At 46.2% G+C, this 19204-nt stretch overlaps 1 protein-coding gene and 1 long non-coding RNA gene across 2 annotated transcripts in view; one reads left to right on the top strand and one right to left on the bottom strand.

The window, feature by feature from the left end:
• LOC142460102 (E3 ubiquitin-protein ligase RNF213-like) overlaps positions 1 to 19204 on the bottom strand; it is a 134456-nt gene that overhangs the window by 16964 nt on the left and 98288 nt on the right. The window contains exons 41-56 of the mRNA XM_075562324.1: positions 18662 to 18782; positions 16779 to 16879; positions 16488 to 16670; positions 12910 to 13079; positions 12712 to 12811; positions 10550 to 10661; positions 9792 to 9999; positions 9372 to 9562; positions 8484 to 8606; positions 7612 to 7722; positions 6952 to 7191; positions 6508 to 6589; positions 5717 to 5751; positions 4122 to 4216; positions 2935 to 3094; positions 327 to 507 (exon numbers count right to left, since the gene is read on the bottom strand). Coding sequence (XP_075418439.1) covers positions 327 to 507; positions 2935 to 3094; positions 4122 to 4216; positions 5717 to 5751; positions 6508 to 6589; positions 6952 to 7191; positions 7612 to 7722; positions 8484 to 8606; positions 9372 to 9562; positions 9792 to 9999; positions 10550 to 10661; positions 12712 to 12811; positions 12910 to 13079; positions 16488 to 16670; positions 16779 to 16879; positions 18662 to 18782 — 2213 coding nt within the window. The remainder of the gene's footprint in view (positions 1 to 326; positions 508 to 2934; positions 3095 to 4121; positions 4217 to 5716; positions 5752 to 6507; positions 6590 to 6951; positions 7192 to 7611; positions 7723 to 8483; positions 8607 to 9371; positions 9563 to 9791; positions 10000 to 10549; positions 10662 to 12711; positions 12812 to 12909; positions 13080 to 16487; positions 16671 to 16778; positions 16880 to 18661; positions 18783 to 19204) is intronic.
• Positions 1 to 19204, top strand: part of LOC142460103 (uncharacterized) — a 122206-nt gene that overhangs the window by 25753 nt on the left and 77249 nt on the right. The window lies entirely within an intron of this gene.

The raw sequence follows: 19204 nt of genomic DNA, 5'->3' as shown, positions 1-19204 counted from the left end.
TTTGTACCCTGCCCCTTTCCAAATTATGAATGGCTGAACATGTTAGGCCAGTCTTCTACTAGTTTTATGACAAGCAGAAGGTACCTCAAACATAGCACAGATGTATGAATACAACCCCCCAGTGAGTGTCAGCATTCACTTCCTTCATGGGGATTGACCCAGCCACGTGAGTCCTCTGGCAAGTGAGGCTCCTCCTGCTTTCCGACTGGTGTGTCACCTTCCAGGAGCCATCATTTCATTTCATTCTGGGCCTCAGGACAAGCCTGGTTTCTCTGCAGTTGTGCCCAGCGATCCCCTGCCCACACACCCCTTCCCATCTTCCTTACTCTGCCCAGAATGGGACTCATGCTCTCTGAGGAGGCTGCTCAGGATCAGGTGCACCACGTTGGCGACCTCATCGGCGCTCTTGCCCAGGGTCTTTGTCAGCTGCTCCAAGTCTTTCTGGATATGCTGCTGGAGAAACCTTTTTGGGTCCTTTGCTGGAGGCTTAATGATGTATTGCAGGGCCTGCGGGAGCAATGAGACACGTGGTGAAGATCTTGTTTATCACCCAGATGGCAAGTTCATTATCAGGGGGTAGCTAAATGAAATTCAGAGAGTGGTCTATGTGAGTCAACACCAATGGCCAGTGGCTGGGACAAGAATGAAATAATTTCTATTGGAAAATGATGGCTTTCGATCTGGCCCCACCACACCGAGGCGAAACGCTAAGGATGTGCAATAGAACATCAAGGGGAACAGAGCAACAACGTCCCCAGCGTGTACCAAGAACAGATTTTGGGGCCAGGGCATGGCACCCCATCAAACTCAACAGGAAAACACCCCTAAAGGTCAACAAAGAGACCCTAAACCATTTATAGGCTTTTCTTTTTCTGTTGTTTTGTTTTCTTTTGTTGATTTGTTTTGCTCTGTCTTGTCTTTTTTTGTACATAATATTATCTCTGCAAGTCTATCTAGATAAGATAGGCAGGATAAACACTCTGGAGGAGAAAACAATGGGACACGCTTCCAGGAGGACATGGGACAGGGGGAAGCAGGGGAAAGGAAGTAGTTGTTAACAAACCCATGGACAAGGGAACAACAAGAGATCTAAATTTGATGGCAAGGAGGTCACAGAATGCCTTGTGGGGTTCAATCAAGTGCAATGTGGCCGAGAGGAAGCAGAGAGCTGAAAGAAGGTCAAACATGATAGTGGCATAGGAGGAAAGTAAAACAAAATAGAGGAAAGAACTAGGAGGCAAAGAGCATTTATAGAGGTCTAAATACAGTCATGTACATATGTATATATATATATATATATATATGTATATATATGAGGATGGGCAAATAGATCTATGTACATATATTTGTAGGTTTAGTATTAAGGTAGCAAATGGGACATTGGACCTGTACTCAAGTACCCCCTCAATGTAAGAACACTTTGTTCTATCAAACTGGCATTCCATGATGCTCACCTTCCCGACACGATTGCTGAAGACAAAGCAGGTGTATAAACAAATGTGGTGAAGAAAGCTAATGGTGCCCGGCTACAAAAGATATAACATCTAGGATCTTAAAGGTTTGAAGATAAACAAGTGGTCATCTAGCTGAGAAGCAACAAAGTTCACATGGAAGAAGCACACCAGCCTGTGTGATCATGAGGTGCCGAAGGGATCAGGTATCAGGCATCGAAGAACAACAAATCATATCATTGTGAATGAGGGGGAGTGTGGAGTGAGGACCCAAAGCCTACCTGTAGGCAACTGGTCATCCCCTTACAGAAGGCTTGTGGGAAGGAGATAAGCCAGTTAGGGTGCAATGTAGCAACAATGAAACATACAGTGTTCCTGTAGTTCTTAAATTCTTCCCCGCCCCCACTATCATGACCCTAATTTTACCTTACACATCTGGCTAGACCAGAGCATGCACATGGGTACAGGTCGACGCTGGAAACATGGAGAATCCAGGACAGATAAATCCCTTAGGACCAATAATGAGAAGGGGAAGGTGGTGGAGAAAGAGGGAACTAATCACAATGAGCTACATATAATTCCCTCCCTAGGTGACGGACAACAGAAAAGTGGGTGAAGGCAAACATCAGACATTGTAAAACATGGAAAAAAAAAATAATTTATAAATTATCGAGGGTGGGGAAGGGAGGAGGGGAAAATGAGCTGATACCAAGGGCTCAAGTAGAAAGCAAATGTTTTGAGAGTGATGATGACAACAAATGTATATACAAATGTGCTTGACACGTGGATGGATGGATGCATTATGACAAGATTGTAGAAGCCCTCAATAATATGATTTATTAAAAAAGGAAAGGAAAAGTGATGGGCTTTTATAGCATCAAAGTGAATGGAGTGTTTGCGCAGTCTGTCCTCCTCTCTATTCTGGTTGATTCTCAGTCACAGGAAACATCGACCCTTCTCTAGAGCTGCCAGGCAGACCTGGGCAAAGCTCTGATTACAGTAGCTCTTGCACTCCTGGGAAGGGGCCGAAGCCATCAATGGTTCATTTCAAAGAGACTGTCCATAAGCTGAAGGGACGGTCTCCCACATCTCCATATATGGCAGTGAGAGACGTGGCTATGCAAATTTCACGTCACTTTGTTGATGATTGTTGTGTTCCTGGGTGCCTTCGAGTCAGTGCTGACTCCGGGAGATCCCAGGTGACTGAGCACAACTTCTCATAGGGTTTGTTAGGATTTGCTCTTCCTGGTTTCAGATCAGCAGGACTTCCTCTCACAGAGCCTCTGGATGAGTTCAGATGCCATCATTCTGGTTTGTGGCCAAGCATTTTACATTTGTCTCACCGGGGCTCCTTCTCTGTGGCTTAGGTTACCAGTATCCGAAAGAGGCAGCAAGGATTTTTCTGACAGCAGCACTCAGGTGGGAAAACCTAGAGGCGGTCAGTACTGTGAGTATATCCATAGTTGGAAGGGCTGGGCTATACCTGGGGACTTCGGGCAGCTCCCAAAAGCAGAGCCAAATGAGTGAGCAGCCGGAGAAGAATGAAGACCATGGGGGAGAGCTCTCGGTCAGAGACTGCCACCGCATTTCTGTTAGCAGGGCTCCCCAGCACGTGCCCAGTCTGAGTTCTGTCCGCGTCATTTCTGGAAAGGACAAGGGAAAACAGGGTGAGGATTAAGAATCAGAATCTGAGGACAGGAGACTAGGTTCACAGTTTGGAAGAAAGGCATGTGAAGCATTTCTTAAGCTACTAAGTCCAGGCCACACTCCCAGAGACTTTTCTTTCTTGATGTCCTTGACTGACTGGTCCAAAGCTCATGGCACTGCGTGTGGAAAGTGGTCAGTTTGAGGCTGTTTGTGCTGCCCCTGGACGCAGTTAGGACGGGGGACTGGATCTGCTGCTGCCACTGGGATCTTGTGTGTATGTGTGGGGTGGGGGGTGGTGGTGGTGCAGGCAGGATAAGGGTAGCTTGAGCCTGGGACCTTCAACATCAGCCTGGGGATCTGCACACATTTTCTGCTTTTCCAAGTCCAGTGGCTTCCACATCATCCGGGTCACAGCCAGATGGGAGATGCAGTCTGATAAGTGCATTCAGTTGTGTAAACACCAGAATGTTAGCATGCTCTGGTAGTTTATGGGGAGAATGGGTTAGAATATTGAAACTATGACCACAGCAGAAGAGTTCAGGAGCATCCCATCTTGAGCAAGTGTGAGCGTGAGATCACATTTTCATCTGGATTCTGACGTTTGATATTTGCCAAGATTGACTATGTCTTTCCAAAACCAAAATGAAATTTGGAAAAGCTAAGATAACTCACAAGTTGTGGTAGATTTCCCTTAGATAAATGAATGTCTAGCTTTTGTTCTTCCCGATATAAATGTTCTCCCTTGAACTAGGTGAAACGTTGATGTCAAGCATGTTTCTACTTGGGGGCAAGCCTGAGGTCCAAATGGAAGGCACTGAAGTATGAAAATGGAGGTTGATTTGGGCTTCAGAGCCCAGTTACCACTGATAAATCAAACACCGCATGGCTGTATGGCCACAGGGACCTTGGCACTGGTACACAAGTCCACATGTGTCATATTTACTATCAGTTTATCAGCTAGAATAGAAACTACTCAGAAGACCATAGTTTGACGACCTAGAAAGAAAATACAGTCTTACATACGTGATAACATGAAAGCCTTCATGGGGTCTGTGATTAACACCTCCAACTGGAAGACCACAGTCAATGCAATAGCTCTGCTGCATCGGCATGCCGCACTGGGGTAGAGACAGATATGAGTCACGCTCAGTTTGGAGCTGATATCGTTTTATGCGCAAATCTATCACGTCAACGAACATTCTTATCACAGGAGGGAGGGAGTGCCACCAGGTTTGTTTATTCTAGATTATATATAATTCACCTGAGCTAGGGGGCCAGGGTTGATGTTCCATGCAAATTATACATGACACGGAAAATTTGCATTTTTTTAAACAGGAAAGATTTTATATTCAAATAGTGACTCTTTATAGAAAGAAGCATAAACTCAAGCTTTCTTTCGCATATTCCTCACTGTCTCATCTTTGTGCATATAACACACTGTTCCCTAGAGCAGTGGTCCTCAACCTTCCTAATGCCGCAACCTTTTAATACAGTTCCTCATGTTGTGGTGACCCCCAACCATAAAATGATATTTGTCGCTACTTTATAACTGTAATTTTTCTACTGTTATGACTCATAATGCAAATATCTGATATGCAGGAGGCAACCCCTGTGAAAGGGTTGTTTCACACCCCCAAAGGGGCCGCAACACCCAGGTTGAGAATCGCTGTCCTAGAGCATAATTCTTTAACACTAGGATTACTACAGTATCTTCCAAACCAATTTCCTTAACTTTAATGGAACATTTTTAGTATAAAAGAAAAAAAATCCCACCATAAGATTACTGCTTCCAAAGGCTCATTTCCCCCCAAATCAGATTGTGTGCATGGATCGCAGCCTATCATAGATCAAACAGTCACAGACTCTGAGGTCATCAGATTTTTTAGAGCTGGGAGAGACCTTGGAAAGAAACCATTTTTGTCACTTGTATCCTGGTCAAAGCAGCGCATGAAGCTCAACAAGATGAATTGTGCATGTATTCCATTTTCCCTGTGACTTGATCAGAGAGCTTTCTTCTGGTCACTTGAGATTGTTGCTGAGCAAGTAGATACTCTGAAAGGGGGTGGGGGGCCTGGGCAAGATGCTGAGGGATTTGGTTAGGAGGAATGCCCACTCTTTCCCCTCAGGGTTAACAGTCTTCCTAGTCTCCCCTTCCTATAGTGTCTTCACCCTATCCACTTTCTTGGGGAGTGATACAACCGACAGTCTACTCAACGCTTTGCCATTCTCTGAGGACCTGTGATCGCATGCTGCCGTAGCAAGGAAGGATGTCCAGTCATGGCCATGGTTCTGGTCGTCTCACTGGAGCGAGGACAGGTGTACTACTGGCATCTAGTGGCACGCGGCCAGAGAAAACATTCTGCAGTGCACAAGGTAGACTAAAGGATTTCCCAATAAAGAACCATCTAGTCCAACACCCACTGGGCAAATGGAGGAAACCCTGGATGGTGTCATGGCTTCCCCAAACCTCACTGTGCAGACACCTTAGCACCACTCAGATGTGTGGTGGGCACACCTGGGACAGTCCTCCGAGTGAGTCAGCTTTCTCCACCCTCTCCCCAGAACCAGAGGAATTCACACTTAGAGCTCCCAGACCCTCCCAGGACATGTGGACTCACCTCTCCCACAGTGCACGGATGACCATTGGGGCAAGCTGTGAGAAGAACAGGGTACATGTTAGCTAGAGAGGTTTCACCTAGCGCCTGTATGCAACAGGGAAACGTAACAAATGGAATGTATGGTGGATGTCTTCCGAAAATTTCCCCCCAAAATAAAAAAAAAAAATTTCCAAAAATTTTCAACTACTTCGTAAGCTGGTTATTAGTGATCTGATACCTTCTAGGTCCTTGAAAACCATGTGTGTTATTAAAATATGATTTTGAATTTTATTTTACAAAGCAAAGGGAAAGTAAGTTAGAAGCTCATTCCTGGGAAAGGCAATCTTTTATGCTCACCTATTATCATTTAGCTTGTTTATTCTTAGCATGTTTTGAAAACAACTTTTAAACCTAGTTTAAAAGATTTTTTTATTCCAGGTAACACAATTCTGATAAAATCAAAGTTATACTCTACTGTCTCTCAGTTCTGTGTTTTGAGAGACCTATCTTTTGGTCAACAGTACTGTACTCTGGTTCTTGAAAGAACCACTGATGTGGGTGCCAGGCTGCTCCCTAATGTTCCATTCCAGGGAATTCTGTGTCCTGAGGGCTCTTCATCATCAGTGAAAAATGTCTTCGATCAATTCCTTTAAGCCACTCGGGTTCTGCAAAGCTTACAAAGGCAGCAGGTAGAAAGCTACCTGAATGGGACCTTCACTCATCAACCAGTGGCTCTCAAGTCTCCATCAGTGCTTCATGGGGCATGTCATTGCTCCTCAGAGTTGAGGGTGGTGTGATCCCATCATACTCACTGTACCAGCGAACTCCTTTCAGACCTCCCCAATTCCTAGCTTGAGCCAGCAAGTCTTCAGGCATAGTTGGAAGAAAAGCATTCTAGAAGGAAAATAAATCAATAAATAGTGAGTGAGTGAATGAATGAATGAATGAATGGGTGAAGTAGAGCTAGATTCAGCTAAGTGAGCTTTCAGATGGGCTGATATTGTTCAGTAAGAAGCCTGGAAGAAAGAAGAAAGTAAACTTCTGGTTTGCTTTCCCACTGCCCTCAAAAGCTATCTGTGGAGAAAATGTAACCGCCCATCGCTGTGGGCTAACAGATCAAATGAGACAAAAGGGGCAAGACGAGAATGCAGAAGAGGAAGGTGTCCAGCGTCTGCATGCTTATGCACAGTCTCAAAAGTGACAAACGACTGCCGTTTTGACTGGAAAGGCCAACGTAATTCACACCCAAGCCTTACCGTCATGTGCTCTGGGCAGAAGGCCAAGTTCCTCAGGGGTTCCAAGACTTTGTTCTGCACACAGAGAAGGATGGCTGCAGCATGGACAGCCATCTCTGCTACTGTCGCTTCAAGACCCCCTTCATGGGTGTCTGTGGTCAGCAGTGGCAGAGCATTGGCCACCAGGGCTGTTGCAAAACTTCCAGCTTGGGGAGAAAGGGTCTTGGTGTCTTGTATGAATCTGTTCACAGCTTCACATTGCTGACAAGAAAAATGTTTTTGTTTTCTTTTAATTAAAGTATATCAGAGAAGACTATTAAGAAAATTCAAGTTTGTTCATATCTAGCTATGCATTCTAAAATCAAACATCAAATTTCAAAGCAGCTGTGGTTAAATGATCAGCCATTTTTCAGGAAAGTTCTCTGGAGAAGAGCATTTTCATAAACAAGCACAGGTCCACTGACTTCAGCACTGAATGCTAGACTCTGTCTGGGGGGCACCATCACCTCATGTTCCAAACTTTAACTCTAGAAACTTTGGTTTAATGGGAAAGCATCTCTGTACCTAACATGAGTGGAAACTCTGCATCCTAGATAAAAATATGTGGGCAAATGTCTATTGTGACTGTTACTTCTATCCAAATAATGAGACCCAACACAAGCCCTGCATGTTGAGACTCACCTCAGGCTTTGGGTGGAGGTTTGCATTATGAGATCTGTACAAAACCGTGAGTTCCCGAAAAAGTGCCAGCAGTAAGTAGACTTCATGCTGAGTTTTAGGCTCCCTGAAGACCTGAGACCGCAAAGACATGAGAAATTGAAATTTTATACAGATCATTTGTAATCTCCTGTGACCCATATATGATTATGAGATGAAATGTGGAAAAACTCCCAGCCATGGGAAAAGTGAGGAAACCTTTCCAAAGGCCCCAGGCTCCTGGGACCCTGCGCTGCAATATGCACCGTTCCCTAAAAGTATATTTTTCAGTTAGCTGTGTCAGAAGTACCATTTGCCCTGTTTCTGAAGAACACACTACCTGTGTACACTTTTCCTGAGCAGGAAGAGGATTTCTATCTCCCCTCTTGCCAGCAAAATGCCCGGGCCACAGGGACTCAAAAGGAAATCGGCGTGAACGCTCTAAAGATAAATCTGAAAGCCTTGCAGCTTTATTAGACGAAGCACGCATTGAGCCTGTGTTCAAGAATAATGAACCTACACAAGCATGGAGGAAGTAATCTTCTACAGGGTCCCACAGGAAGTAATGGGCATGTGCAGATCCAAAAGGCCTGGTGGCCTTGGCCCACCAGCAAAACAGTAAATCTGTCCATCCAGCAACTCAACTGCTGTTGCTGCCTTGTTTGTTTCAGTGAGTAGGTTCCCAGCACTGTCCACTACACCTGTGGTGGTCACGGGCATGTGACGGCACGTAGAGTGCTACTGTGTGGGTCTCTGCTCTTTTCTATTTCCACTGCAGCCGCAGTCAGAAACACAGGCAGATGTGGACCCTGAGTAGGGGCTGTCTTGTGCCCCAGAGAAACCTGGAGCCGCCCTACCTCCAGAGCAGCTGCCATGCCCTTGGGATTGCACTCCAGGATGGCTCTGCCCACCGCATCACGAAGAGTCTTGTATCCATCACCGTACACAAGGAATCGGTCCAGCTGGCCTGGAGAGTCCTCCTGTAACACAGTGCTCAATCAGGGAAGGGGGAAGTGTTTCAGAGAACTGTTTCTAGAGGGAAAGGAGCCAGGTAACCATGAGGAATTTCAAGGAGGCTGAGCTGGTGGTCCCTGTGCGGTCTTTGGGAAGAGCTTCCTTCTCAATAAGAAGTAGAGGGAGAAGTGGGGGGAAATCTGGCGAGAAGGCCTTGCTGATCTTGCAGCTACTTTCCTTTATTAAGGATTGCACCAGAGAGCAGCTGTTCAGTCCCAGAGAAAATAAAATATCCATGTTTTTACTGCTGGTTCTGTAACCCAGGACAGCCAGGTTTTCTTCATTCCGGAGCCCCGGGGAAGGCCACTTGTAGACCCTGGGCCAAGCTTATTGCTGTTCTTGGTTCTTATTGTTTCCCCTCCCACCTGTCAAAGGCCAACAGAGCAGATCCTGCTGGGGGATTACTTTCAATCAGAACAAAGCAAAGGCCCCACAAAGATTCTTTGATTCAGTTCCCCAGTGTCTCACTTGATCAGGGAGAGGTAGACGACAAAGCCAGAAACCCAGGCACACACCTACCAACCCCGCAGGCACACACATCTTTTCACGATGGCAGACAGTCTAGAGATCGCACGCTGTGTCAGATTCAGTGAAGTACAGAGAAGGGCCAGGCTAGGCCCCTCCTGCCTCCCTACTGCTTAAGGGAGAAAGTGAGCATGGGGAGGAAGGAAGGAACTGCAGCACCACCTCCTGGGCGGTGGTGGGTGAGGCTCTGGGGCAGCCCTGCTCACCTGCTGTGTAATGACTTCCTTGGGGAACACCCACTGGGCCGGGTGGCCCCGTTGGGCGAGGTTCTGCACAAACTCCATTGTGTGTTGGCTCGTGAGCCTCCTCACCAAGTACACCCGGAACCAGTCGTTCTTGGCTTGGGAACAGAAGTGCTCCACGTGCTGCAGATAATGCTGCTTTTCTTCAGCAATCTCTGGAGAGGGCAGAGAGAGAGTGGGTGAGTACAGGTGACTGAGATTGAGCATTCGCCAGGGTCCTGGACACGGAGCTGCTCAAGGGTATGGGGAGGCCGCCTTAGTCACAGCAAAAGCAATCCAGAAGAGAGAGGTCAGAGTAAGGGGCAATCTTCTTTTAAGAACAAGTTTCCTATATTCTGCTTCCTAAGCAATGGGGTCTTTTGCCCAAGGTGGAGCAAGACTTGCCTGAGCCTGCATGAAGTTCAAAGAGGAAGTCAGAAGCCCTGTCTAGACAGAGGCGCACTCGAGCCATCTCCTGCAGGTATTTAATGGAAGCCTCCTTAGTTGGGTCACGTCTCGATGGGAAATAAGACTTCAGGAAAAGACACTCTTCTCGTAGGTAGTTCAGTTCCTCGTTCTCAGAGAAAGCACTGATTTTCTCATGTATTGAATCCTGAGGAACAGAGTTAGAATGAAAGAGAGTTAGTCTTTTCAATAATGTAAGCCCTTCTACAGTGGCCACAGTGTGACTGGAGAACGAAGGGCAGGAGAGGGAACACATAGAGCTACATTGTTGGGGGCTGGAAATGTGATGTTTTACCAATCATGGACAATTAACATTCCTTCTTATTTTAGGGGCAAGGCTGGGAAAGGAGGACTACAGGGAAATACTTTGTCAAATCTGAGTTCATATCCACTGTGAAATTTTGGAAATGAGTAAAATATGATGGAAAGAAAACTTAAAAATGTGTGGTCTTGCCACCCAAGACAACCACCTTGGTGGTCTCACTTCTCGGCTCTGTCTGTTCATGGTCACCCAGATGACAATGGAGACCACTACCGAAGGCAATGTCTTTGAACCCTTTCTTTCCCCAATGTCACAGAGCGTCTGTTAATGTTGCCAAATGAAATGACATGTGCCCATTGTCAGAACCACTCCCCATGTAATAAGAGCATGTGGTTCAGAGAGATGGCTACAAAAATGCAGGGAAGCGAGACCTTACCTCCAGGCAGTTGATAAAGAGTGTGTAAAGCTCAGTTTTATCTTCAGTGAGGAATACTTTCTTTTCTAACATAGACAAGTACTTCTGAAGATAATCTTTTATTTCCTGGAAGCTGTAGAAAGAGATGTGGTACTGGTAACCCATACCTGAAGAGTCACTATAAACACACCCACACACCCACACATCCCTGAAGAGTCACTATAAACACACCCACACCCACACGTCCTTTCATCTGTACTAAGTGTTGGAAGATGTTCACCTTCATAGATCAACTCATTACAAAACAGCCAACAACACCCCAAAAAAGTTCAGGACCCAATGGCTTCACCAGGGAATTCTACCCTACATTCAGAGAAGAGCTGACACCAATTCGACTCAAATTATCTGAGAATATGATGAAAGGACTGTCAACTCCAACTTTGTTCTACCAGCAGCCAAGCACCATTCCCCAGTGAGACCAAGACATTACCAGAACAGAATGCTATAGACCAATGCCACCTAGGAACATGAATGTGAAAATACTAGCTACTAGCATCCAACAGACTACTAAAAAACTACATCATGATAAAATAGCATTCATACGAGGTATATAAGGATAGCATGTTAGAAAAGCAATCGATGTAATCCTCCATATAAATAAAACAAAGGAAAAGAACTACATGATCACATCAATTGCTGCAGAAAAGACATTTGACAAAATCCCATAGCCCTTCCAAAAAGCCCTGGTGGCATAGTGGTTGTGCAATGGTCTACTAACTGCAAGGTCAGCAGTTTGAAACCACCAGCTGCTCTGGGGGAGAAAGATGAGGCATTCTACTCCCTTAAAGAATTTGTTTTGGATTCCCACAGGAGCACTTTTACCTTGGTCTATGGGGTCTTTATGAATCAGAATCCACTCAATATAGTCAGTGAGTTGAACATCCATTCCTGATACAAGGACTTAACAAAATAGGGATAGATGGAAAATTCCTCATCATAACAAAGGCCATAAATGCAAAAGCAGTGGCCAACATTTCTCTCAATAAGGAGAAAAAGAAATCAAATGCATCTAAATTGGCAAAGGGGAAGTAAAACTCCATTTGCAGATTAGATGATTCTAGACACAGAATACCCCAAAGACAATTCGTCGTGGACACTTCTCAGCTGTGCAAGATGCTCCTGCGTTTCCCTCTCCCACTTCACCCCCCTGGGGGATGCTCAGGGGGCAGTTAAACACAAGCTAGTGTTCTTTGCTCTAGACCATAATATCCAAACATATGGATTTCACACATCAAAATGAATGCAAATCACATAGCACCAAAAGAGGTTCTTTACGTGCCTCAAGTCAGCTCTCCCTACCTGTCTTGCAAGGGACTGAGAAGCACAGTAAGCCATTTTGAAGAACCAGTGTGTGAGTTCAGCACTAATACAGGTTTGTGATCATTTCAAAGTCCTTCAGGATTCCTGTTTGAACAGACTAAGTGACAAATGCCGGAACAGAAGCAAAACAAAATGTCCGTAGACAAAAGGATCTGTGTGTGCATGTAAATATAAACTCATCTGAGTGTGCATTTAGACGTGAAAGAGCTGTTTCTGCAAGCACTTCTTTTACAGTGTTTACATTTTCCCAACACTCCAAAGTCTATGCTGTCAAATCTGAATTCAGGATGCGTACACCAAGGGTCTTCTGAGAGAACACTTGTGAATTCATGTAAGCATTGAAAGAATTTACTAAAATATAATTTCACAAGAATACCCAGCTTTGGCAGGTCCTCTTAGGGACTTCTCTACCAATTCATGGAATCAGGGAAATCCAGGGTGGAGATCAAACTGTGAGGACATCTAGGAAATTGAGGGTGCGAGAGTCTAAGTTTCTAGTCTCATGTCAGAACTAGGATGGGAATGTCAGCTTCCTGACTCGAGCTCCTGCCCACTGCAGAATTTCATGGACCTTTCCAAATTGGGTTTTTTTTCCTTTGCTAAATAGTGCTTGTTACAGTGCTAAAGATACTTGTCTCCATGTGAAAGCACCCAACTAGTAAATAGACAAGTGAACCAGGAGGTCTCACTTAAAACACTTCTCAGAGTTAGGAGCTAGCCACTATTCATGAAAATAAAAGGGAGATCCATAATTGGGAGGTGGGACAAAGAGTCAAGGCAGTTCTCGACATGAGTTCCCTTACCTGTACTTCAACAGCAATTTCAGTACCACTGAGCGGATGACAGGAGTCTTATCCACCACATCATCAAACGGAGACAGAGATTTTGTGTGCTCACGATGTCCTTAAACCAGACAGAAATTGGTATCTCAGTGCACTTCACACACACAAAGATGAGGCAAAGGACTGAGTTGTGAGGCCTGTCAGAAGAAAGCAACTTACTCTGGGGGGCCTCTCGCAAGAGCTCCTTTTGAACAAAGAGTAGAGACAGCAGGGCCTCAATGACGTCCCTCTGAGGTGGAGTGTTGTCCTTGAAGCACATGGTGGAAACCACGTCTACAAAGAAGCTGTTGCACATGTGCCGGAACCGGGCGTGCTTCTCTATGGCATCCCTTAGGAATGGGGAAAAACATGGTCAAAGGACTTGCACAGTTCGCAAGACAGATGACTTGGGATTTGAATGGCATTTTGTTCCTATCTTAAAAGATAGGTTTCCTGGCCCACTAGACCCTGAGGACGATGACCCCAATTAGAGCAGCCAGTCCACACAGAGGACCACATGGCCAGCCCCACTATGAGACATGACGTCCCTCACTGACCCATGGCCCTGCAGGGGACAGCACTGGAGACACAGTGTGGGAATTGCGCCCGACCTGATCCCACCACACTGAGGCAAAGCACTGGGGGAGTGCAGCGGAACAGCAATGGAATGGAGCGGCAAGGTCCCCAGGGAATGCTGAAAGTGGACTTTGGGGCCAGGGCATGGTGCCTCAACAGACTGGACTGGAAAACACTCTTAAAGGCCAACAAACAATCCTTGAACTAACTACAAGCTTCTCTTTCTTGTTGTGTTCTTTGTCAGTGGTTTCTTGTTGTTGTTTTGTTGTATAATGTTGCTTGGTTTTGCTCTGTCTTGCTTTTCTGCATGTTATTATCTCTGCAGGTCTGTCTAAATAAGATAGGCTTGATGAACTATCTGGAGGAAAAACAACGGGACCGACAGTTCCAGGGGGACATGGGATAAGGGGAGGTGGGAGGGGTAAGGAAGTGGTGTTAACAAACCCAGGGACAAAGGAACAACAAGTGATCCAAATTGATGGTGAGGTGGGTGTGGCATGCCTGGTAGGGAATGATCAAGGGTAATGTAACCAAGAGGTATAGCTGAAACCCAGGTGGGGCTGGAGCATGATAGTGGGACAGGAGGAAAGTCAAGGGAAATAGAGGAAAGAGCTAGGAAGCAAAGGGCATTTATAGAGGTCTAGACAAAGACATATACATATGCATATATATATGAGGATGGGGAAATAGATCTTTGTGCCTATATTTATAGGTTTAGTATTAAGGTGGTGGAAGGGCATTGGGCCTCTACTCAAGAACTCCCTCAATGCATGAATACTTTCTTCTATTAAATTGGCATTCTCTGATGCTCACCCTCCCAACACAACCGTTGAAGACAAAGCAGGTGAACAAGCAAATGTGGTGAAGAAAGCTGATGGTGCCCAGCTATCAAAAGCTATAGCGTCTGGGGTCTTAAAGGCTTGAAGATTAACAAGCAGCCATCTAGCTCAGAAGCAACAAAGCCCAAATGGAAGAACACACCAGCCTGTGTGATCACGTGGTTCTGAAGGGATCAGTTATCAGGCATCAAAGAACAAAAAATCATATCATTGGGTGCACAACTCCATGATATGATCGCAGAGGACAAACGGGTCCATAGCAAATGTGGCAAGGAAAGCTGATGGTGCCCAGCTATCAAAAGAGATAGCGAGGCTGTACACTGGTACATATGAGGGCTGGAGAAACAGGGAATCCAGGGTGGATGATACCTTCAGGACCAAGGGTGTGAGGGGCGATGCTGGGAGAGTGTAGGGTGAGTGGTTTGGAAAGGGGGAACTGATTACAAGGATCCACATGTGACCTCTTCCCTAGGAGAGGGACAGCAGAGAAGGGGGGGAGGGGAGACTCCGGATAGGGCAAGATATGACAAAATAACGATGTATAAATTACCAAGGGCACATGAGGGAGGGGGGAGAGGGGAGGGAGGGGAAAAAAAAGAGGACCTGATGCAAAGGGCTTAAGTGGAGAGCAAATGCTTTGAGAATGATTGGGGCAGGGAATGTATGGATGTGCTTTATACAATTGATGTATGTATATGTTTGGATTCTGATAAGAGTTGTATGAGTCCCTAATAAAATGTAAAAAAAGAAAAGAGGAGAAAAAAATGATTAGGGCAAAGAATGTACAGATGTGCTTTATACAATTGAAGTATGTATATGTATGGACTGTGATAAGAGTTGTATGAGCCCCTAATAAATTGTTAAAAAAAAAAAGAGATAGCATCTGGGGTCTTAAAGCCTTGAAGGTAAACAAGCGGTCACCTAGCTCAGAAGCAACAAAGCCCACGTGGAAGAAGCACACCAGCCTGTGCAATCACAAGGTGTCGAAGGGATCAGGTATAAAGGCATCATCAGAAAAAAAAATCTTATAGTGAATGAAGGGGGAAGTGCAGAGTAGAGACCCAAAGCCCATTTGTTGGCCATTGGAGATCCCCTTGCAGAGTGGTCTAGGGGAGGAGATGAGTCAGTCAGGGTGCAATGTAGCACCAATGAAGAATACAGCTTTCCTCCAGTTCCTAAATGCTTCCTCCCCTCCAAGTATCATGATCTGAATTCTACCTTGCAAGTCTGGATAGAGCAGAGGATGGACACCGGTGCAGATAGGAACTGAAGGCACAGGGAATCCAGGGCAAATGATACCTTCAGGACCCGGGATGTGAGTGGCAATACTGGGAGGGTAGAGGGTGAGTGGGTTTGAAAGAGGGAACTGATTACAAGGATCTACATGTCACCTCCTCTCTGGGGGATGGACAACAGAAAAGGGGGTGAAGGGAGATGTGTGACAGGACAAGATATGACAAAATAATAATTTATAAATTATCAAGGGCTCATGAGGGAGGAGGGGCGAGCAGGAAGGGAGGGGAAAAAAAGAGGACCTGATGCAAAGGGCTTTAGTGGAGAGCAAATGCTTTGAGAATGATGAGGGCAAAGAATGTACGGATGTGCTTTACACAATTGATGTATATATGGATTGTGATAAGAGTTGTGTGAGTCCCTAATAAAATGTTTAAAAAATTTTTTTGAAAGATAGGTTTCTTTACTTTGATTAGAACTGGCTTTCAAAACCATCACAAAACACGATACAGGCAGATCTCCCCTCAGGAACACACGGATCTTTTAGGCAGCAATACTCTTGATGTCCCAAGGTGTGTCAGAGAACCCATCCACTAGGCTCACCCTGTGCTCCAGTTCCAGGAGACACCAGAGAGCAGGAGACGGCAAGAAGCAGAGCAAATACAGAGCTGGGCGGGGACCACTAAGTCCACAGAGCACCAGCTAATCTAACCACCTGGTGCCCAAAGCAGTTAGCCAGGAGGGCTGGTTCTACCTTCAGGCCATGGAACAAGAGGGGCACTTCTGCACCAGGAGGATGAGCTTATAGGGATAAAGCAGTTGTGTCTACATTTACTGGGTATTTGGGGATTGCTTTATTTAATTTATAACTTTTTGGTTCATCACTTTTGATTTTGCTGCACACCAAATCTGTACAAATGCAGGTCTTTTGCAGAGAATAATTTTGAGACTCTATATGTTTAGAAAGGTATCTGTAAGTGACAGGATCTTATGGTAGCTCTCTGAAGTCACGTTTTCTTCTGTAAGAAGATAAATGGACCTTATATTTCTGAATGCTGCCTTTTAAAAAGAAAAAGGGAAGCCTTCTTAGGAGAAAAGGTGTTTGTTTACCTGTGCTGTTGGGAAACAGTCAGAGAGAAGTTGTCTGGTAAGTCGGCTATACACAAGGGGCATCTCATCTTCCCTGGGATGAGCCAGGACTGGATGCAGCCTTTACAGTACACGTGGTCACAGGGCAGGCAGGCGGGATCTTGTGCATCTCCCAGGCAAATGGGGCATGGCTGCACCCCAAACCTAGACTCAAGAAGGGTAGGGTCAGTCTTGAAGACATGGCAACCATGAAAAGTGAAAAGTGCACACAGACCTGAATCATCCTCTTTGGATCCTGAGCCAGACACCTACCTGGCGAGGGTCTTGCTGGCCCGCTCCTTACATTCGCAGAGAGTAGTCATTACAGCTGCAAAAGGCCTGTAGGTCTTGATGTCAGAGCTCTCTTGCAGACACTGAACGGAAAAGCCAGCAAGGGGGGAGTTCAGGAGCAACAAGGGCAAAGGGCAGAGGTGGCAGGGCAGTTTCTGGTCTGTTGAACAGCCTTCCTGTGTGGTCCTGCTGCTTCATGGGAGGCTAAGATGCTCAACTTCTGATTTTTTTACTATCCTCTCCTTGTTCTTTTAGGTCCCTCCTTGCTCTCCATTTTGAGATATTGGCATGTTTGCTCTAAATCCAGAAACGGGCATGTTGTTCCCAAATTGCTACTTTACCACCTATGTATGCCAGGGCAAACAATGTGTTGTTTTTGTGCACCTTTTTTTTACACCTGACAGCCGGGATTGCACTGTCACAGGCTCCTACAGGGAGCCAGCCTTGTCTCTGGTAGACAGCTCCTCTGATTCACATCAGCTCCGATGGCACGCCCACTGTTGACTACTCCCTAAACCTACTGCCATCCAGTAGGTTCCAACTCATAGCAGCCCTGCAGGACAAAGCTGCACGGCTCCTCGGTTTACCAGACAGCCTCGTCTTTTCTCCTGCAGAGCAGCTGCTGGGTTTCACCTGCCCACTGCTTAACCCACAGTGCCATCAGTCAATGCATTTTAAATGCTTGTATGCATTTTTCAGTTACCACTCTGTACCCAACATTCCTGTAGGTACAAACTGGAAGGTCAGAACTCGAGGGTATAAGTTTAAAAGTGGAAAGGCTAGGGGTTTTTTGTTGCTTTTTTCCCCTATTATTTTATGTAAGGCTGTTTTTTAGGAAATGCACATTGGCAACATATGGAAAGGTGAGATTTGTGGAGAGACTTCTGGGATTGTGTGGTTAGGCCTGATGTCTGTTATAAAGGTTGTTATATGATGTATGCCAAGGGAAGGAGCCCTGGGAGTACAGTGTATTAAGCATTGGACTGTGAGCTCCAAGGTTGGTGGTTCAAACCTATCAGCTGCTCCTTGGTAGAAAGATAAGGCTGCCTTCTTCCATGGACAGTTTGCAGTTTGGGGAACTCTGGAGCAGCCCTGTGCGGCCCTATAGGGTCATTGTGAGTGAGAATGGAGTTGATGGCAGTAGGTTTGGTTTGGGGGAAGCACACAGACAGAATCTTTATCAGCTAAAGCCCCTTGTCTCCTAGTGTCCCCATAGTATCTTCTTTTTAAAAAATAGGCAAGATGGTTGAGGATTATTCAATGATTTCTCTTTAGTTATTATCACAGAGTCTAATGGTGTGTGTGTGTGTGTGTGTGTGTGTGTGTGTTTATGATATTCTGCTACACATGGTGGTTAGCAGTGGATTTTAAACTTAATCAGTACTTTATGACTTAAAATTCTTTGCTACTAAGAATAATCAGTCTGTGCTTTTCTCTTCTGGGTGAAAGAGATGACCGAGTAGCTAGCTGTTTTCTGCAGAGGCACTTTATAAGGGTGTGGGAGGGCAGAGGCCTCTCTGTTTCCTATCTAGGGGAGCTGACAGTTCCAGGGAGCCACCCTCCGAGGCCCAGTGGGGTTTGCTCCTCCTTTCCAGTGGCTTCCCAAGCATCTTCTTGCCCCCTTGGTTCCCGTTCTGCATACACTTAACTGGAGGGCATCCTATGCCTGCAACTGACCCTTCAGTGACGCACTCTGATTAAGAACCAGAGAGGGCGTGTCATTACACACTTAACATGGAAGGAGCGGGCAGCTCTGGGGCAAACCACATTGCGCTGCACTTCCAGATGGCCATGTCCAGAGCTGAGAGGGAGCATGCACGTAGAGGCAAGCCGTGGAAGGAGGTGGAGCAAGGCCAGGCACTCACCTTGTTGAGGGAGGCAGTACAGTCCATCACCAGCGAGCGCAGCTCAGGGATCTGGCTCTGGGTCCCCAGGAGCACGTGGTCCACGAAGAGGGAAATGGAAAAAATGCGGTTCCACTGGGTCCTGTGCAAAGCGGGGGTCATTCTCTCAGTTCTGGGGACGACACCTGAGACTGACAGAGGGGAGGACAGCCCCGGAGCCAGGCAGGGAGTTCAGAGAAAGAACAGGACCTCAGGATTGAGGGACAATGGGAGAGAGCACTGGCCTCTGGGTGCACCCGCAATGCTCCCCACCCACCTGCTGCAGGCCTTTCCTCCAGCAGGTCGGACCCAGCTGAGAGCATGTCTCAGGGATAATCTCCCAGGAAGTCAGTTTCATTGTCAGTCCCCCTCCACCTACCATCTGGGCTGAGTGTCCTTCTGTCACAGCATTGTTCCCACAGGGCCATTATGGTCTGCTGACTGTCTACCCCTGAGACACAGCGATGCCTGAACGTGCCCTCCCCTTCCTCTGGGCCTCTGCCATTTGATGGAATGTCACTGGTC

Source organism: Tenrec ecaudatus, chromosome 10 (assembly GCF_050624435.1).
Source record: "Tenrec ecaudatus isolate mTenEca1 chromosome 10, mTenEca1.hap1, whole genome shotgun sequence".
NCBI lineage: Eukaryota > Metazoa > Chordata > Mammalia > Afrosoricida > Tenrecidae > Tenrec > Tenrec ecaudatus.
This window is presented reverse-complemented; position numbering and strand designations above follow the sequence as displayed.